The sequence below is a fragment of the Callithrix jacchus genome, chromosome X (genome assembly GCF_049354715.1).
Source record: "Callithrix jacchus isolate 240 chromosome X, calJac240_pri, whole genome shotgun sequence".
NCBI classification, from domain to species: Eukaryota; Metazoa; Chordata; class Mammalia; order Primates; family Cebidae; genus Callithrix; species Callithrix jacchus.
The window spans coordinates 31647114-31665012 of NC_133524.1; the positions used below are offsets into that span (position 1 = coordinate 31647114).

The 17899-nt window shown below is 37.5% G+C and overlaps 1 protein-coding gene across 17 annotated transcripts in view; it reads right to left on the minus strand.

The window, feature by feature from the left end:
• Positions 1-4866: 4866 nt before the first annotated feature.
• TAB3 (TGF-beta activated kinase 1 (MAP3K7) binding protein 3) overlaps positions 4867-17899 on the minus strand; it is a 60117-nt gene continuing 47084 nt past the window's right edge. For 9 of the 17 annotated variants that reach the window (XR_013531367.1, XR_001909222.4, XR_013531366.1 and 6 more), the window contains one exon: positions 4867-8965. Coding sequence is in view for 12 of the 17 variants with exons in the window: in XM_035287699.3 (XP_035143590.3) it covers positions 8817-8965 (149 nt within the window). In the remaining 5 variants the exon portion in view is untranslated. Of the gene's footprint in view, positions 8966-11111; positions 11214-17899 lie in introns of all 17 variants that reach the window. The other 8 variants (XR_013531365.1, XR_013531364.1, XM_017968582.4 and 5 more) reach the window with 1 other exon arrangement.

The following is a 17899-nucleotide window of genomic DNA, read 5'->3' on the forward strand; positions in this document are numbered from 1 at the left end:
GAGTGTTCTCTCAGACTATAGTTGGGCTATAAATTTTCACATTTCCATTTCATTGTTGGAGTTTGCATAGAGACATCTTGTGTTGGAAATGTATTTCCCACAAGTGACATCAACTAGACTTCTGAATTATTTCTTTGGCAACAACTTCTGTTATGAGTGTGGACAATTTATTTACATCTAGAAATAATTCAACATTTGACCAGTATAACATACCACTGGGATATGGCACTCTTTTATTCTCTCCTGTTCTCTGGGAGCTGAAAATCTTTTTAGTTTGAGATGTCTTTGCTACAGGCTTTTGTTGAGGAGTCACCTGACCTAAATCTGACATTAATTATTTTTGTTCAATTCTTGAATTAGAAGAGTTTTTTCTTTCAATTTTCACGTGGCTTGATTTTAGTTATTTTTAGATTTGACACCTTACAATCAGAAAAATGTGGCCTATGTAATTCTGTTTTAGAAATTGAGGTTTTCTTGAATTTTTTTTTTTAAATGTTTGGTCGTTTGAAAGAACAGTTGGTTCTTGGGAGGTCTGAAGTTTTATTATATGTAGATTCTACCAAACTGATCATAATATTCACTATTTGTCTATTTTGCATGTGAAAATCAGACAATTGTGTTCCTTTATTTGACCTTCATAGGTGACATTTTTTTGAATTCTCCTGCCCCATGTTTCTTATATCTGTGTTGCTTCTCTCCTGTCTGCTGTGTTTGCTTTTTTCTGGTATTCCTGATTGCATCTCCTGAGTCTAGATTCACTTTATTTCTTCTATATGCCAGCTCTTCATCTCAGTATCCCTTTCCTCTGAATTCTAGAATCTCTATTGACTCAGTTTTCTGAAGTGCACTACCTGTATTTGTATTTTAGAGTTTTAGTAAAAATTAGTTTTCCTTTGAAAGAAACCTTGTTTGGTCTGTTGTTCCTTTTTAAGAGATACAACATCGTTGTAAATTTTCTTTGGAATTCAATTTAAAAATTAAGGTTTTCTCTTTTTCTTTTGTAGGATGAGATTCTTTTTTCAGAATGCTACATCTTCATGTACATTTGAGTTTAAAAAATTTTTTTTAAATACCATGTGGGTCACATTGTTCATATCTTTTAATATCTTATAAAAAGTAAAGCCAAAATTTTTCTACTTTTCTACCATAGTCTTATTTTTCTTGGTTGGAAATTACTAAAATTATTAGAAAGATCGGGAAGTTCAATGCTTTGCTAAGCATTCCAGCCACTCAGTAACAGGCATCAGTGGTCGCTAAGTATTTATTGTGGGGTTGAAAACTGCTCCCTTGAATCCTCAGCTGGGCCAAGCAAGCTTTTCCTCTATGTTCATTGTGGCAGCTTGAAGTTACTTGGTACTGTATGCCCCTTAACTAGGTGGCCAAACCACTCCCATTAAATGCCTTCTGTAGTGAACTGTGGTGCCCAAGTGAGCCAGAAAGCAAATGCTGCAATCTACATGCTTCCTGTCCAGCACACAGATCCCTCCCCATTTGCCTGCTGCTCAGTTTGAGGGTCTTCATGGGCTCTTGTGAGGAGTCCCATAGACTAGCTTTGCAGGTTGACTTTCACTGACGCCTGGAATCTTAGGCTGCCTGACACTGGTTGCTACCGCCCTCCATACATCCCTATCTGCTTCCTGTAATTTCTGACCCCAAGATCCTATACTCCAGTCCTTAAAAACGCTTTTGTTAGTTACACCAGTGGAATTTGGGAAAAGAATCTCAAATCATAATCTTAAAATCAGAGTCTTTCTTGCCACACGTGACCATCTGATTCACTGTCAAAGTGTATAGAAAATGCAAGCTATTTCAATATGCTCACCCAATTTTCTCCTCCCCCAACTCCAAATACCTTCCAAATAAAGATCTTTTTTCTTTTTTAATCTTGCACACCCAAATCAGACTAAATGATTTAAAAGCAAACAGAGTTGGGGGATAGGATTTAGAAATCGCTGTAAATGTTAGCAGTTCTTGATCAAGGGAATGGAATTGCTTGAAAACTGCCTCAGTCCCCAAGAATAAATGCAAAAATAAGTCAAAAGAAAATAAAGTAATACAGACTGTAGTAACAAAATTGCATTTTGTTCCCATCACAAACCAAAACTCCAGAAAGCTAGGCGGCACCACTTTTCCTGCACAATATATTATCACTGTCATGTCTCACGCAAGGGTGGTCAAAAGCACACCCAGCAACATTCAAGAGGCAGGACAAGTGAGATGGTTTGACTGCTCTGAGAATCAGGAACTTGCAAACCAAAATCTTACTTATTTGTGGGGGTTCATTCGGGGTGGTGGCAAAAATATTAAAGGAAAAATATTAGAGATAGCTTTAGGGAATAGCCACAAACCTTTTTGGAAGGCCAAAGATTTACATAACTTGTAATGATTGAATGGGTTGAAGGCAACCAGCTCTTACCCTAGGGCATTAGGACAGTAGTAGAAATGGTAAAAGAAGTTTTTTCAGATAAGTCTGTTTACCCCCACCTCCATTAGCAAAACCTTTGATCATCCCAGTGTACTTAACTGCCTTCTACTCCTGGGTTCTGCAGAAGCTAATTATCCTCTAATGCTGTTTATCTAAAGACCCTTGTCCTTTGTTATGCTAAATAAAACCCTGGAGTAGAGGCCGGCTGCCCTTAACTCCTTCCAGAGTGAGTGGCCCGGACACCCCAGCCCGGTCATTCACTGTATTCTGTGTTTGAGTGTACGTTATTCATCCATCCGAGTCAGGGTCTGCAGGACAGACGCCCGCAGGTGGTGACCCCAACATTTATTTTGTTAATATGTTTGAAATCTCCATCATAAAACATTACCTGGTCAACATTCTAGAAAAAAGGCTAAGAGGACAAAGTCAAGTCAGAAAGTCTTTGGAGGAATGCAGGTGGGAGACACACTGTGCATCTCCTATACAACAGTACTCCAGTCTTCTGTGTGGAAAACTGAGCTGGCAATACCTGAAATCATTGTACTGATAGTGGGATTAAAGACTAATTATGGGCCAGGTACAGTGACTCACACCTATAATCCCAGCACTTTGGGAGGTTGAGACGTGCAGATGGCTTGAGCTCATGAGTTCGACACCAGCCTGGGGAATATGGCAAAACCCTATCTCTACTAAAAATACAAAAGTTAGCCAGGTATGGTGACACAAGTCTGTAATCCCAGCTACTTGGGAGTCTGAGGTGGGAGGATTATTTGAGCTTCAGAGTTTGAGGCTGCAGTGAGCCAAGATCATGCCACTGCACTCCAGCCTAGGTAACAGAGTAAAAACCTGTTTCAAAAACAAACAAACAAAAATCAGGTATGTCTCTGAAAATGAGCACCACAGTGAACCACTGTTGTGGAAACCAAACAGATTTGAAGTAATTTTCTATTTCAAAATCAGTCATTTAAAAAGGACAACCCAGGATGTGGGAAACAAGAGGAAGGGAATAAAATACTGCACATACTATTTAAAAAGTTGTCTTAAAAATCATCTTTGACATTCTGTGTATAGGAGGATAATTCAATAGTAAATAAGGGAATTCCCTTATAAAAATGTTCCAAGACTGGGCAACATAGCAAGGCCCCATCTCTACAAAAAATAAATTAGCTGGACATGGTGGTGTGTGCCTGTGGTCCCAGCTACTCAGGAGGCTGAGGCAGGAAGATCACTTGAGCCCAGGAGTTTGAGGCTGCAGTGAACCATGATCATGCCACTACACTCCAGCCTGGGTAAGAGTGAGATCTTGTCTCGAAAAAAAAAAAAAATCCAGTTAACACATGACTGGGTTTCTGACAGACACTGTGAGAATGCATATGAGACTTCAGAGACATAATCAACTTCATCTCTATTTAGACCTGAATTTGGATGAGCTTGTTAAAAAAAATCCATGAAACTATTAGAGAAAATTACCACTGGCTATTCAATGTTTATTAATTTGTAACGAGTGTACTTTGCTTATATTGAAAGTTTGTTTACCAATGAATTGATATGTCTAGGATTTGTTTCAAAATAATCTAGGGGGAGGTGGGATGAGAACATAGATACTTTTGGGAGCTGGGTAATAAATGAGGGATCATTATATCTCTACTTGCATATATTTGCAATTTTTTATGTATTAAAAAAAATGTAGTGGAAACGACTTCTTTTTCGAGATAGTTTCGCTCTGTTGCCCAGGCTGAAGTGCAGTGGCATAACCATGGCTCACTGCAGCCTTGACCTCCTGGGCTCAAGCGATCCTCTCACCTTAGCCTCATGAGTAGCTTGAACTACAGGCCTATGCCACCATGACCAGCTAATTTGTGTATTTTTTGAATAGACAAGAGTTTCACTATGTTGCCCAGACTGGTCTTGAATTCCAGGCCCAAGCCTTCCTCCCACCTCAACCTCTGAAAGTGTTGGGATTACAAGCATCAGCCACCATGCCCAGCCTGGAAATGATTTTGAATTTAAATGTGCTTAATCACTGAAAACGTCACCTACTACAATTCATTCATGGTAATTTCTGTGTAAAAGTTGTAAAGGTTTACTACAGAACCTAGCAAAATGAGTATCAGAGCATTATTTGCCTTTGAAATGACAAAGATTTTTTTTTTTAAAGAAAACTACTCTTTTGTAAATAACATTTTAAAGTGGAACGAAAAGAAGTTCTAAACATATTCCAACTTTTATATAAAACCTGCTTATGTATAATTTACCAAATGTTCCAATTGGAGTAATGTCCACTTAATACCCCAAATCTAACATTACTTGTGCTAATAAAGGAAGACAAATGTGACGATTATGTTTGTGAGACAGCATATTTCAGTCCAGAAATAAGAGTGCTGACACTAAAACTAATTTGATACCGTAAATTTCTAACTACACAGAAAAGATGCAGAATGTAGTGCTTGCTTTTAGTTTATTAATTTATTTTGCAGGAATCTTTGACTTTGCGAATATGTACTGTTTGGAGGTACGATGCATGCAGAGCCTTTTAAAATGCCTTTGTACAATTTCATCTCAAAATGATTTCATTCACAGCATACACAGAAATCTAAAAGAGACATGGTATTTACAAGATTTAATAACTTTTTGCTGCTTTAATGAAGAAACTGATCAATTCTTTTACAGTAGGGAAAGAAACATGGACATTGGGTATCATAAATAATTCAGAATTGTTCAGTCTCAAGGTAATTTTTCATGGCTTTAGAATTAAAATTGAGTCATCATTCTATTAATCTCTGAATGCCCAAGCCATGCAAAATCTAATTCTATTAAATATTTGGGGTTGCAAATAATACAGGAAAAAAAAAGTCTGGTGAATGTGAAAACGTCATCAGAATTAACTTTTACAATAGGCAAATACTGTTAATTCTTTCAAAAAGATACAGTAGTGGTGCAACACAGACAGTGCCCAATTTATTCTGATTTTTAAAAGTAACATTTCAGTTGTCATTTTTCTTTCTCTACAGATAGATATACAGACACATACGGTAACATAGACTCATTCAAGGTCTAACAATGGTACAATATCAAAATAATTCAATTTTTAACTATAAAGGGACATCTTCACATTCCAGGATACATCATTGATATTTTTAAAGGACAATTCTTCTATGCCTTATATTCTTTTTGCTTATACTGTCAGAAATACATTACAATTACCTCTTAAAAGACTATATAAAATTGAATTGCCACAGAAGGCTGGATATGAACCCTAGATAACTGTGACAAAGCAATGACAAAATTTAAGGAAACACTGATTTATCTGCATAATTAAAAAGTACTAAAATTGAGACCAGCTCCTTAAAAATTAAACTGCTTATCACACTTCCCATTTCTTCCAGGGAAATAAACAAATTAGCAACACTTTCCTCACCATCATTATTAATCTGCTCTAAAACTACATTTTTACAATGCATTTCTTTGTTTCTTTAAAACTCCCTGCCTCTACTTCCAAAGTATCAATTCAAAACATTTTACAATGCTTAGAAAGTTTCTGGCTCCTGTATTACCATTTTAAACTTTTAAAAACGACTCCAATATTTAAGGGGCAATGTACTTTCTAAAATCCCAGTTTACAAAATAGCAAAATAATGTAAAGTGTATAGTCAGGTCTATATGTTACCGGATACATCAAACTAGTCATTTTAAAGAAGAAAAGCTCTTACAAGAAACAAGAAGTGCACCAGCTGATCCAGAGCACAAGCACCTCAGCAGCCAGTCATCATCCAATTTATACCCTACTACTTACATGCCAATTGTCTGTACATACCAACTGACTACAAGATCCTTTGGAAAAGGCACCTTGAAACTTGGGTGAATTCTTGTTCAAACTAGTCATAGGCAAAAAGCAGTCTACATATGGGAGACACAGTTAAATATATCAAATTTATCTGTGTCAAGTCATTTTGCCTATGTTGGCATATGAAATTTGTGCACAATTAAAAACATGTATAAAACTTCCTTAAAATCAATCTGACACTGCATACCCCACCATTTACACCTATCAAATAGACTGTCTGCTCTCTTTTCCTGGCAGGTGAAAACAATGATTGACTAGATATATCACCAAAGGATTGAAACCATGCATCTACTGTATAACAGCTTATTAACCTTGATGTATTTTCATGCAATAGTTTTAAAGTCATCTACATGGTTTTATAAAGCATCAGACTGTTTTCAGACATGCTACTTTCATTCTGAACTGACAACTGCCAAGTTAATTGCTTCCACTTCAGCATATCACTATGAATACTGGGAAACCTTTTAGCTAGGACACCAAGCAGTATATATATATATTTTCCCCTAAATTGTAACTTAAAACCAAGTGGGGTCGACCATCACTAAAGAGATATAAACCATACAAAGGCAAAGGCATATTACAGAACAGTAGGACGGCTAGACTGTTATTGAGACAGAGACCAGTGTTACAAAAACCTTTAAAGAACATTGTTTTGGGGACCATGCTTTTAAGCCCATCTACTTTCTCACCGTTATTTTCACAGTTTTGCCACAGTTGTTTTATGAGAGATGTTTTATCAGTGTAATTACCATGCTTCCTTTGGGAGACAAGTGGATATATTTTGGGGAATTTTTCACATATGAAAAAAAGTTTTCAAAGCTGTAGGCAGAGTGTGAAATTATGATTCTGATGGAAAACTATGATGAATTATTATGCCTTTGGTTTCATTATGCTATTAAGAGCAGCTTGTTTTTCCAGGTCTGCCAGAGATTACTGCTAAGTTAGAAGGGTGTGTGTGTGTGTTTGTATGGGGGTTGGGGGAGGAACCTGATGGGAGAGTGGATGGATATTCCTAAGATGATATCCTCAGGTAAAATCCTTTAGGATGGGAGAACCCACTAAATTTATTGCTGTTTATACTCACCAAAATGAGGGGAGATTCCAAAACTCCAATTCTGAGCTAAGGAACTCCAACAATGGCAGAGACCTCAATTAAATGTGCTATTATTAAGTTTCTAGTGATGCACCCTGGTGAGTCACATGATTTTATATCTCTTCAGTTATCCACACCCTGAAGTTCTGTTTCACAAATAAGGAGTGCTTTAAAATTACCTGAACTGCCTGTACAAACTCAACTGACCTCTAGATACAGTTATGTTAAAGTTTAAAAGTTCTTTGTTTCAAAGTCCTCTAATATTCACCCTTCTCTGAATAATTTTTGACCATCTTTCTCTTGCTTCACAAATAATGCAGTGTGCAACTTTGTTATTGGCCAACTGTAATTCCCCTCACATTGGTTTATTAACGTAAGTGCAAGTCTTTATTCAACAGCTAATATTGATTTCTTCTCAGAATTAGGATTATGGCACAAAGTTTTATCTGTGCTGTAAACATCATGAATTTATCACCAAATTGGAAGGAGGGGGAAAGAAAAACAAAAGTCCCTATGGAACTGCAAAAGTTTAAGAACCACAGCTGAGCTCAAGATTTCCAAATGGATTTTGGAATGGACTTGCGTTTGGCATACATTCACTGTGCTACTGGCAAAGCGCAGTTTTACGAGAATATCATTTATAAAATCATACTTTGCAAGGACTTGTTATTTTGAAAACCAATGGCCTTAATAAAAGCATGCAGTAACTTAAAAAAAAATCATCTCTTATGTGGCATAAGTAGGTCTTAGTTACCAGTGTTGATAGAGCTTGATGAATCACTGTACAAGCCAAAGGGATCTTACCACCTCTGATTGTACTTTTTAACAAAAGGCATGATATGCCTAGTTCCTGACTGCTACAAATCACATTTTAAAACATTTTGTTTGTGTGCATGTATGTGTGTTGGAAGTTACCCCTGAAAAAAGCAGCAATTACAAATACCCTTATTAATTTGCCCAAAAAAATATTCTAGGTGCTTTTTCCCATTGTGCTCTTTAGCAGGAAGCAATGGGAAGAAGCACAGGGAGCCTTGGTTTTCCAGAGAGCGGTGACCAGGTAAGTCTGCTCTGGGAATTCACAGTTTGCATAAACTGCAATATTTCATACCATGATTCAAAGTTCTAGTTTAAAAAATAAGGGCCACTCAGCAGTAACTTTAACAATTGGGATTCCACAGAAGAGCTCTTGACTTCTGTGTGTACATTCTTTCAGCAGTGAATCCGTTCCCAGTTTCAAGTATCCCTTTCTGTCTCTCACTCTGTAGTGAGTTAAGAAAGGAGAAAAAAAAACCTCCCTATTTTTCCTTTCATGAGCACAATGACCACAGTGCCATTCCTCCTCCCCACTGTGCAACTGAAAATGAAAGGCTGGGTGGATGAATAGAGTCCCGAGGTTTCCTTTTCTTCTGGTGGTGCTCAGTTTCACTTTCAACCTGGTGCAGACTTTTCTGAATTCAGGTGTACCGTGGCATCTCACACTGCTCACAGCGATTTAGTGCTGGGTGGTTAAGAAAGGTGCAGCTATCACAATTCCATGGAGCCCCTTCATAGTCTTCATCTCGAGGTTGTGTCCGAGGACTTTGTATGGAGCCAGTTAGATGCTCTGAGGGAGGTTAGGATTAAGGAGGAGAGGAGGGGGAAAGTAAATAGATTAACCTTTTTCCAAGTATAATCCCAAGTAAAAAGAAAAATACCACAAAAAGCAAGGGAGGTGATTGCCTACTTTAACATGTAAACCAATTAGTAAACATATCTACTAGAAATGCATAGTTGAACAGAAAGTTTATTTTTTACTTTGTTCTAATTACCCTATTTGGCTATAAGATACATATATGTCCAGAATAGAATGCCTTCCTAGTTCATTACCCATAAACAGTAGATAGTTATGCTTTATTCCAGCCAAATGAAAAAAAAAGAGAAATGTTCTATAGCATGTTAAATTCTGTCACCTCTGTAAGTTCTCCCTGACTTCAGCCCACCTTGACTTTTCCTTACTATCCACACTATATTAAACATCTGACTAAATGTGTGCCTTCTTCCATGACAACTTAAGCTCTACAATATACATGTATTTTATATTATTGGTTCATAAATAGCAGTGGCAGTTCATAACAAAGTTTTCCCCAAAACAGTGAAAAGAGAAAGATTCTACAGTTCGTTTTTCATACAGCTAAATTCATTCAATATGAAAGACTTATTCTCATATTCTATCCTGTATTTTTGGCATTAAAAATCCTTCATATATCAGGTTTTTGAAATGCCCATACCTGGTAACCTTATGTTGGTCCCCAGGATTTTATAAAGAAAGCCAAACTTATATTTCTCTTAGGTCCTCATTCCCTCTGGCTTTGTGCTCAAAAAAGCTCTCTGCATCTCGGGCTAACCTGTAAATTCTGCCTTTTAGGAAACAGTCCCTACTGAGACTGAGGTCAATGAATAGGAGACTAAAGATCTCCTGATGGAATTCACTTTGCAATCTGGGATAACTGGAAATGGTCACTATGAACTGGAAATGAGGTAAGCAATACCTTTTTAAATAGGTAACAAAAGAAACAGATCTAGAGAAGCTTTGTCAGTTACTATTTTGGGCTAGGCATATCTTCCACTGGAAATTAACAAGCTGACTTCTAGTTTATCAATTTGCCTTATATGACAAATGGCATAATATCCCCCAAGAGGTAAAGAGAACTGAATTTTAGACCCTGAACCATGCTCCAAGGTATGATAATGCTCAGCCTCAATCAGGAAGGTGATCTTAGCTTTATAATATAACAGCCGCTTCCTATGATATAAATAGGAGATGGGCTTGTTTCTCTTGCTTCAACTCTTGCTTTTTAACTGCCAGTAGCACCCACCTGTGTCTTCTGGCTCATGACTCCAAAACATGTAGATTTAATACAGTTTTCTTTTTTGTCTCATATGGAGGAATAAAAAGCATGCTGTTAAAGCCTTCTGTTAGAGGAAAAATGTTTACTATGCCATTTTCAGAAAAGGACCTCTTTTGTCTTTCCCTTTTAAAAAAACAATATGCCCAGAAACCTAACACTTAATAAAATCATCTTACTGTTGTTGGTTTTTAATAGACATGCTCTAAAACTCAATGTTGCTATAAGTGTAAAATATATACCAGATTCCAAAGACTTAGTATAATAATAAAAGGATGTAAAACATCTCACTGAAAGTTTTATATTGATTTCATTGAAATATTTTGTATATACTGTATTATATAAAATATATTAAGATTAATTTCATCTTTGCTACTAGAAAATTTTAAATTATATATGTGGCTTGCATTGTATTTCTATTGTACAGCACAGCCTCAGAAACTCAGTATAGGTAAATTTTTTTTGTTTTTGAGACTGAGTCTCACTCTTGTTGCCTAGGCTGGAATGCAGTGGTACGATCTCGGCTCACTGCAACCTCCCCCTCTCAGGTTCAAGTGATTATCTTGCCTCAGCCTCCCGAGTAGCTGGAACTACAGGCGTTTGCCACCACACACGGCTAATTTTTTGTATTTTTAGTAGTGATGGGGTTTCACCATGTTAGCCAGGATGGTCTCAATCTCCTGACCTCATGATCCATCCACCTTGGCCTCTCAAAGTGCTGGGATTACAGGCATGGAGCCACCGCGCCCGGCCCAGTATAGGTAATTTTTTAAAGCAAAAAATAAAGGTATGGTTTTATTATAATTCTACATGGATTAACATGTGTCTCTGGTCTGCGCAAACTCTGGATACACAAGTACAAACCATCTGCATCTGCTGCCTGGGTGTCATGGATGTCTGCCTGTACTTTGGAGGTCACGCTAATTCTTCGGGCTTTTCTCTCAATTGTGCAGGGGTCTGAGGAGTCTGTGTAAGAAGAAGCAAAGCCAGAAAGAAGTGATCCAGTCTTTCAACTGCAAGAGTGAACAGGCTCACAAGATCTTTCATGCAACCACACAGCTGAGTGCATTTACCCTTCCTATTACTTCATGTTACCTTTAGCAAGGGCAGGTACCATATTTAATACTGCTTTTACAACCTATACAGAGCAATGGTTCTTACAACTTTTTCTATCTTCTCAAATTACACCTTCTCCCATTACTTAGAACAAATGCCCTATTTCACTGTTTTCTACTTTTTAGTACATTAGGGGTACAACTCAGTGAAAGCAAATAAATGTCAATGAAAGCAAAATTTGGGAAATTATACTTTAGCAATTATCTGATTAAGCAATAATTTAAACATTATGGGCACTATCCATATAGTAAGGCTATTATAATGATGAAATGTGATGAAAATGACAAGTTTTTTTTTTTTTTGAGATAGTGTCTTGCTCTGCTGTCTAGACTGGAGTACTGTGGCACAATCATGGCTCACTGCAGCCTTGATCTCCTGGGCTCAAGTGATCCCTCCTGCCTCAGCCTCCCAAGCAGCCAAGACTACAGGTGCATGCCAACACCATGCCCAGCTGTTTTTTGTAGAGAAAGGGTCTCACTATGTTGCCCAGACTGGTCTCAAACTCCTGGCCTCAAGTGATCCTCCCACCTCAGCCTCCCAAAGTGTTGGTATTATAGGCAGGAGCCACATCTGGTGGATATTTTTTAAAAAAATAGCAGTACTTGAAAAATCAGAACTCGATATAATATTATGTACTGACAACCATGTGCTCCCAAATCATTTCATCAATTCCAATTACCTATGTGTGCAGAAGCCCAGTAGATACTTTGAAACACAGACAAGAACTATAGGCATCCTAGTATCTTGCTAGAAGATTGTTTCTGTAAATGTATAGGTTGTCAGTAAGCAACCCTTTGTGTTAAAAATGAAAAATGGCAGCATTTACATTATTTGCCCTTAGGAACCAAAGGAAGATCTTGTGTTTTCTAATCAATTCTGAGCCCACAGTACACTGGGCTTTGGAAACCACTGCTCCAGAATTCAAAGCAGGATGCTCAGGTACTTAAACACTCCACCCTCAGAGAAAACAAAAGCAGAGTGAATGCCTTCTTAGGCTCCAAAGAATAAGGTAAAGTTCTGTTTCTCAGATTTGCCAAGTACTATAGAGTCACATACCTTATCTCACTAACTCTTACAACTTCTGGAGTATTTGGCTGGATTTTCCCTCTGTGGTGCTCAGCTTGAGTTTGAACAAGGTCAGGTGGCCAAGATGATCAGGACCAGTGCTCAGATCGTGGGACATCAAGGTTAGTGTGCTTGCCACTGTACAAGTTACTGTGCTGAGGGTTGGGGAGACTTTCTAAGCCCACTGAAGAGCACACATACACATTGTATTGTTTAACTACAAAGTCCAATCCGCCACTGTTTGAGTTACTAGTAAGGGTTGGGAGACTTTCTAAGCCCACTGAAGAGTGCACGTACACACTGTATTGCTTAACTACAAAGTCCATTCCAAAAAGGCTTGTTCCTCTGTCTCTTTCTCTTCCCTTCTATCTCCTTCACATTCTTTCTCTAATTATCACACTTGCTATTCAGATACACTATATTCCACATAGATTTCTGGTATATATCTGTAATAACCCCAAGGCATTTTATTCAAACCAGTAAACCTATTCTACCAGTAATTTGTGTTTTACTGGTGATTTTTTTTTTATTTGAGTGGTACTGCAAACCAATCTGTGCTAAACTATATGTACTTTTAGAAAGGGCTGATTTAGTTTCAAACACAAAATGAGAATTTGTAAGTGCTTAATGGAAAATAAATTTGATTTTATGGAGAAAACTGAATAGCTTCTATCAATCTGTGATGAAAAGGCTTACCAAAAAATTATAGAATTTAATCAAGTTCTACTGTTTCTAAGTTTCAACAGAAAAAGATAAAAAACAGGTTAAAGACGATTTGGCATGTAACAGAACCATTTATACTTTCACCAACAATATATATTATTATACAATTACAACTACTCATTTTCTAAAATAGAAATTCATTTATAGTGAAGATTTAGATGGCTTCCTAGTGTACTTTTTATTAAAAGTGTACAGATGTAGAGTATAAACTGCTTGGGGTAGGAGTCGTGTTTTCCCTTTGTAACATCAAGCATCTATCTAAATCATCAAGCTACACATTGAGCATTTGATGCTTATTTAAGAAATTGTAACCAAAATCCCATTACAACTAACTCTAAGGGACTATCAGTTTGAGCAAACTGTATTTGAGTTAAATGAGCCATAGAAAAGAGTCTTGTAGGCCAGGAACCATGGCTTATGCCTGTAATTGCAGCACTTTGGGAGGCTGAGGTAGCAAGATCGCTTCAGCCCAGGAGTTCGAGACCAGCCTGGGTAACATGGCAAAACCCTGTCTGCACAAAAAAATACAAAATTAGCCAGGTGTGGTGGTGTGCATCTATAGTGCCAGCTACTCAGGTGGCTGAGGCAGGAGGATGGCTTGAGCCTGGGGGTCGAGGCTGCAATGAGCTATGATCAGGCCACTGCACTGCAGCCTGGGCAACAGAGCGAGACCCTGTGTCAAAACAGAAACAAACAAAGTCTTTTTAGTGTAAAGGTACTTGTAGAGAGCTAGATGAAGCTTGATATTAATAAAACTACATCATGGAATATTAATGCAAGCCTTGCTCAATTCCCTGCCGAGGAGGATACCAAATAGGAACCTCCCACCTCAAATACATGGTGTTGGTCCCAAAGACAGAAGGCAAAATGACTTTTTTTTTTTGAAACAGCATCTTGCTTTGTCACTCAGGTTGGAGTGCAGTGATGTGATTTCCGCTCACTGCAACCTCTGCCTCCCAGGTTCAAGTGACTCTTGTGCCACAGACTCCCAAGTAGCTGGGATTACAAGTACACACCACTAGGCCCAGCTAATTTTTGTATCTTTAGTAGACCCGGGGTTTCACCATGTTGGCCAAGCTGGTCTAGAACTCCTGATCTCAAGTGATCCTCCCACATGGGCCTCACAAAGTGCTGGGATTACAGGCATGAACCACCACGCTGGCCTCAGAATGACATATTAACACTAATAACACCATTGCTAGAAAACCACAATCTGACTATACAGGATCCTGGCAGCAGATCCATCTCATTACCCCAGGAAAATATCTTTTTTCATGGTCTTATATATATTCCTTTGTCAAGTGTCTGTTCAAGTGTTTTACCCTTTTTTATTGAGTTCTTTGTATTTTTATTACTGTGTTGTAGAAATTTTTTATATACTCTGGATACCATCCTTCATCAAATACATATTTTACAAATATTTTCTCCCAGTCTGTGGGTTTGCCTTTTCATTTTCTTAATAGTGTCACTTGATGAGCAGAAGCACTGAACTTTAATGAAGACTAATTTATCAATTGTTTTTCTTTTTATTGCTTCCTGTGACCTGTCTAAAAACCTTTATACCTAAGTTGCAAAGATACTGTTTTGTTTGGAAGCTTTATAATTTACCTTTTATACTTAGGTATATGACCTATCTCAAATATTTTTGTATGAGGTTAGGTATAGATCAAACTGTGTGTTTTTTTCCACATGGATATCCAATTCTTCCAGCTTTGCTTGTTGAAAAAAACATTCCTTTCTCTATTGATTGCTTTGGTGATTTTGTCAAATATCAACTGACAGTGTGACTGGGGGGTGTATTTCTGGGCTCTCTATTCTGTTCCAATGATCTATTTCTTTATTCCTATACCAATATCACACTGTGGTCATTGTAGCTTTATAGTAAGTCATGAAGTTGGTTAGTCTAAGACTTCTGTTTTTTTTTTCTTGAGACAGGGTCTTGCTCTGTCACCCAGGATAGATTATAGTGCTACAGTTACGGCTTACTGCAGCCTCAATGTCCTGTGCTCAAGCAATACTACTGCCTCAGCCACCAAAATAGCTAGGACTATAGGTGAGCACTACCACGCCTGGCTAATTTTTAAATTTTTTTGTAGATGAGATCTCACTATGTTGCCCAGGTTGTTTTCAAACTCCTGAGCTCAAGTGATCCTCCTGACTTAGTCTCCCAAAATGCTAGATTTACAGGTGTGAGCCATTGCACCAAGTCAGTCTAAGAGTTCTGGTTGTTCTTTTTCAAGATAATTTTGGATGTTCTAGGACTTTCCATATTTCCATATGAATTTGATAATCAGTTTGTTAATTTAAAAAGTACCACCACCTAATGGGGTTATAATTGGTATTATACCATATCTACATATCAGTCTTGTAAGAACAAGTATCTCAAAAATATTGATTCAGTTATGAACATCGTATATCACTACATTTACTTAGGTCTTCTTAAATATCTTTTGGCAATGTTTCATAGTTTTCAATGTATACATCTCTGGGTAAATTTATTCCTAAGTGTTAAATGGTTTTTGATGGTATTGTAAATAAAATTATCTTTTAAATTTTATTTTCTAATTGTTTACTATTTAACTATTGCATAGAAAACAATTTGCCTTGCCCAAAGAGAGGTCTGGCTTTGTCCCTGGATCAAAACCTTGAAATTTCCTGAGTAATAGCAGTGTCTTTGTTATTTATGGTGGGTTCCTCAGAGCACATGATATACTTTGGCTGTGTCTCCACCCAAATCTCATCGTGAATTCCCATGTGTGGTGAGAAGTAATTGAATCATGCATGGGGCAGGTCTTTCCCGTGCTGTTCTTGCGATAGTAAGTAAATCTCACAAGATCTGATGGTTATTATAAGGGAGAGTTTTCCTGAACAAGCTCTCTTTGCCTGCCACCAACCATGTAAGATGTGACTTGCTCCTCCTTGCCTTCCATGACAATTGTGAGGCCTCCCCAGACATGAGAACTGTAAGTCCAGTAAACCTCTGTCTTTTGTAAACTGTCCAGTCTTTATCAGCAGCATGAAAACAGATTAACACACCATACCTATAGAGAGTTTATGCTGATGGACAGCTAATGGTGGACATGTTTTCCACCATTTCTAATCAACTTGGTCCTGTTTCCAGGATAAAAACTTTCTAATGCACTCCCTTAGATAGGGCAATTCCTCCAAGACAGCTCCTTCAATCAATTAACTAAAGTTTGTCTGGCGATACTTCTTTTGAAGACATTCAGGCAAAATCAAGTTTAAAGACAGATTTTATGACCCCAAAAGACTAAACTGATCAATGATAAATATACACCTCAGTGAATTTCAGCATGAAACTGCACATAATGCTGCCAAAGTGCCAAATCTGGCACTTGGCAGTCATCTGCTAAGATTCTTCTTTGTACCATTTTTAGAAATAGACTATTTTTTGGCCAGGTGCAATGGCTCACACCTGCAGTCCCAGCACTTTGGGAGGCCAAGTGACTTGAGGTCAGGAGTTCAAGACCAGCCTTGCATGGTGAAACCCTGTCTCTACTAAAAACACAAAAATTAGCCGGGCATGGTGGTGGGTGCCTGTAATCCCAGCTACTTGAGAGGGCAAGACAGGAGAAAGGCTTGAACCCGGGAGGTAGAAGTTGCAGTGAGCTGAGATTATGCCACTGCAATTCCAGCCTGGGCAACATGTCAAGTGAGTCTCCATCTCAAAAAGAAAACAAACAAACAAAAAAACCCCACTCTGTACTGAGCTTAATATATGTAGAAAACAATTCAACTAAAATTTAAGTAATTAGGTCAGGTAGTATTATTTAGATAGAATTTATATTTTCCTTAATTAAAAATAAGTCTGATGAGATGTTAAATGTTATACTCCCTGGAAATTTTCTTAATAAGGCATTCTTCACTATTCTATGTATTTTCTTGATCAATCTACCTTGAGTTGCTAAGGCAAAAATGATTAAAATATTAGGAATGAGGCAGAAAGTTAATCTACATTCAATGACTATTTATGAATCAATGAATAAATGACAGGGTCTCACTCTGTTGCCTAGAATGGAGTGCAGTGGCATGATCTTGGCTCACTGCAACCTCCACCTGGCTGGGGTTCAAGTGATTCTCATGCCTCAGCCACCCGAGTAGCTGGGATTACAGGCATGTGCCATCACACCTGGCTAATTTTTGTATTTTTAGTAGAGATGGGGTTTTGCCATGTTGGCCAGGCTAGTCTTGAACTCCTGGCCTCATGTGATCTGCCCATCTTGACCTCCGAAAATGCTGGGATTATAGGCATGAGCCACCATGTCTGGCCTAAATGACTCAACATGTAAATTCAATTAAAATTAATTTTTAAGATATGGAAATGCCAATTAAACATTTGGTACATAAAAAATAATGCATTTGATATCTTCAATATTAAATCATTTCTGTGTAACAATCATCCAGAAATGATTCTTTCAAACCTTGGTTATGTATGATTTATTTTGTTCTTGATGGAAAAACTCCTAGTTGCTACTAATTGCTATGTTCCTCTTTTGAGTACCCCAGGATACTTTTGTTGTCTGAAAAACAATCTTAAGTCTACTGCAAATCTAACTTTCAATTCTAACATTTGACCTTTAAAATCTTCATTATTTTATGAGAATTACCTTTTAGGGTTATGGTTTTTACAATGCTAAGTAAATTTATAATGTTAACTATGTAATATAGTGTTTCAACTTCTGTTTGTAAAAATCATATATTCCATTTAATTACCTTTGACAATAACT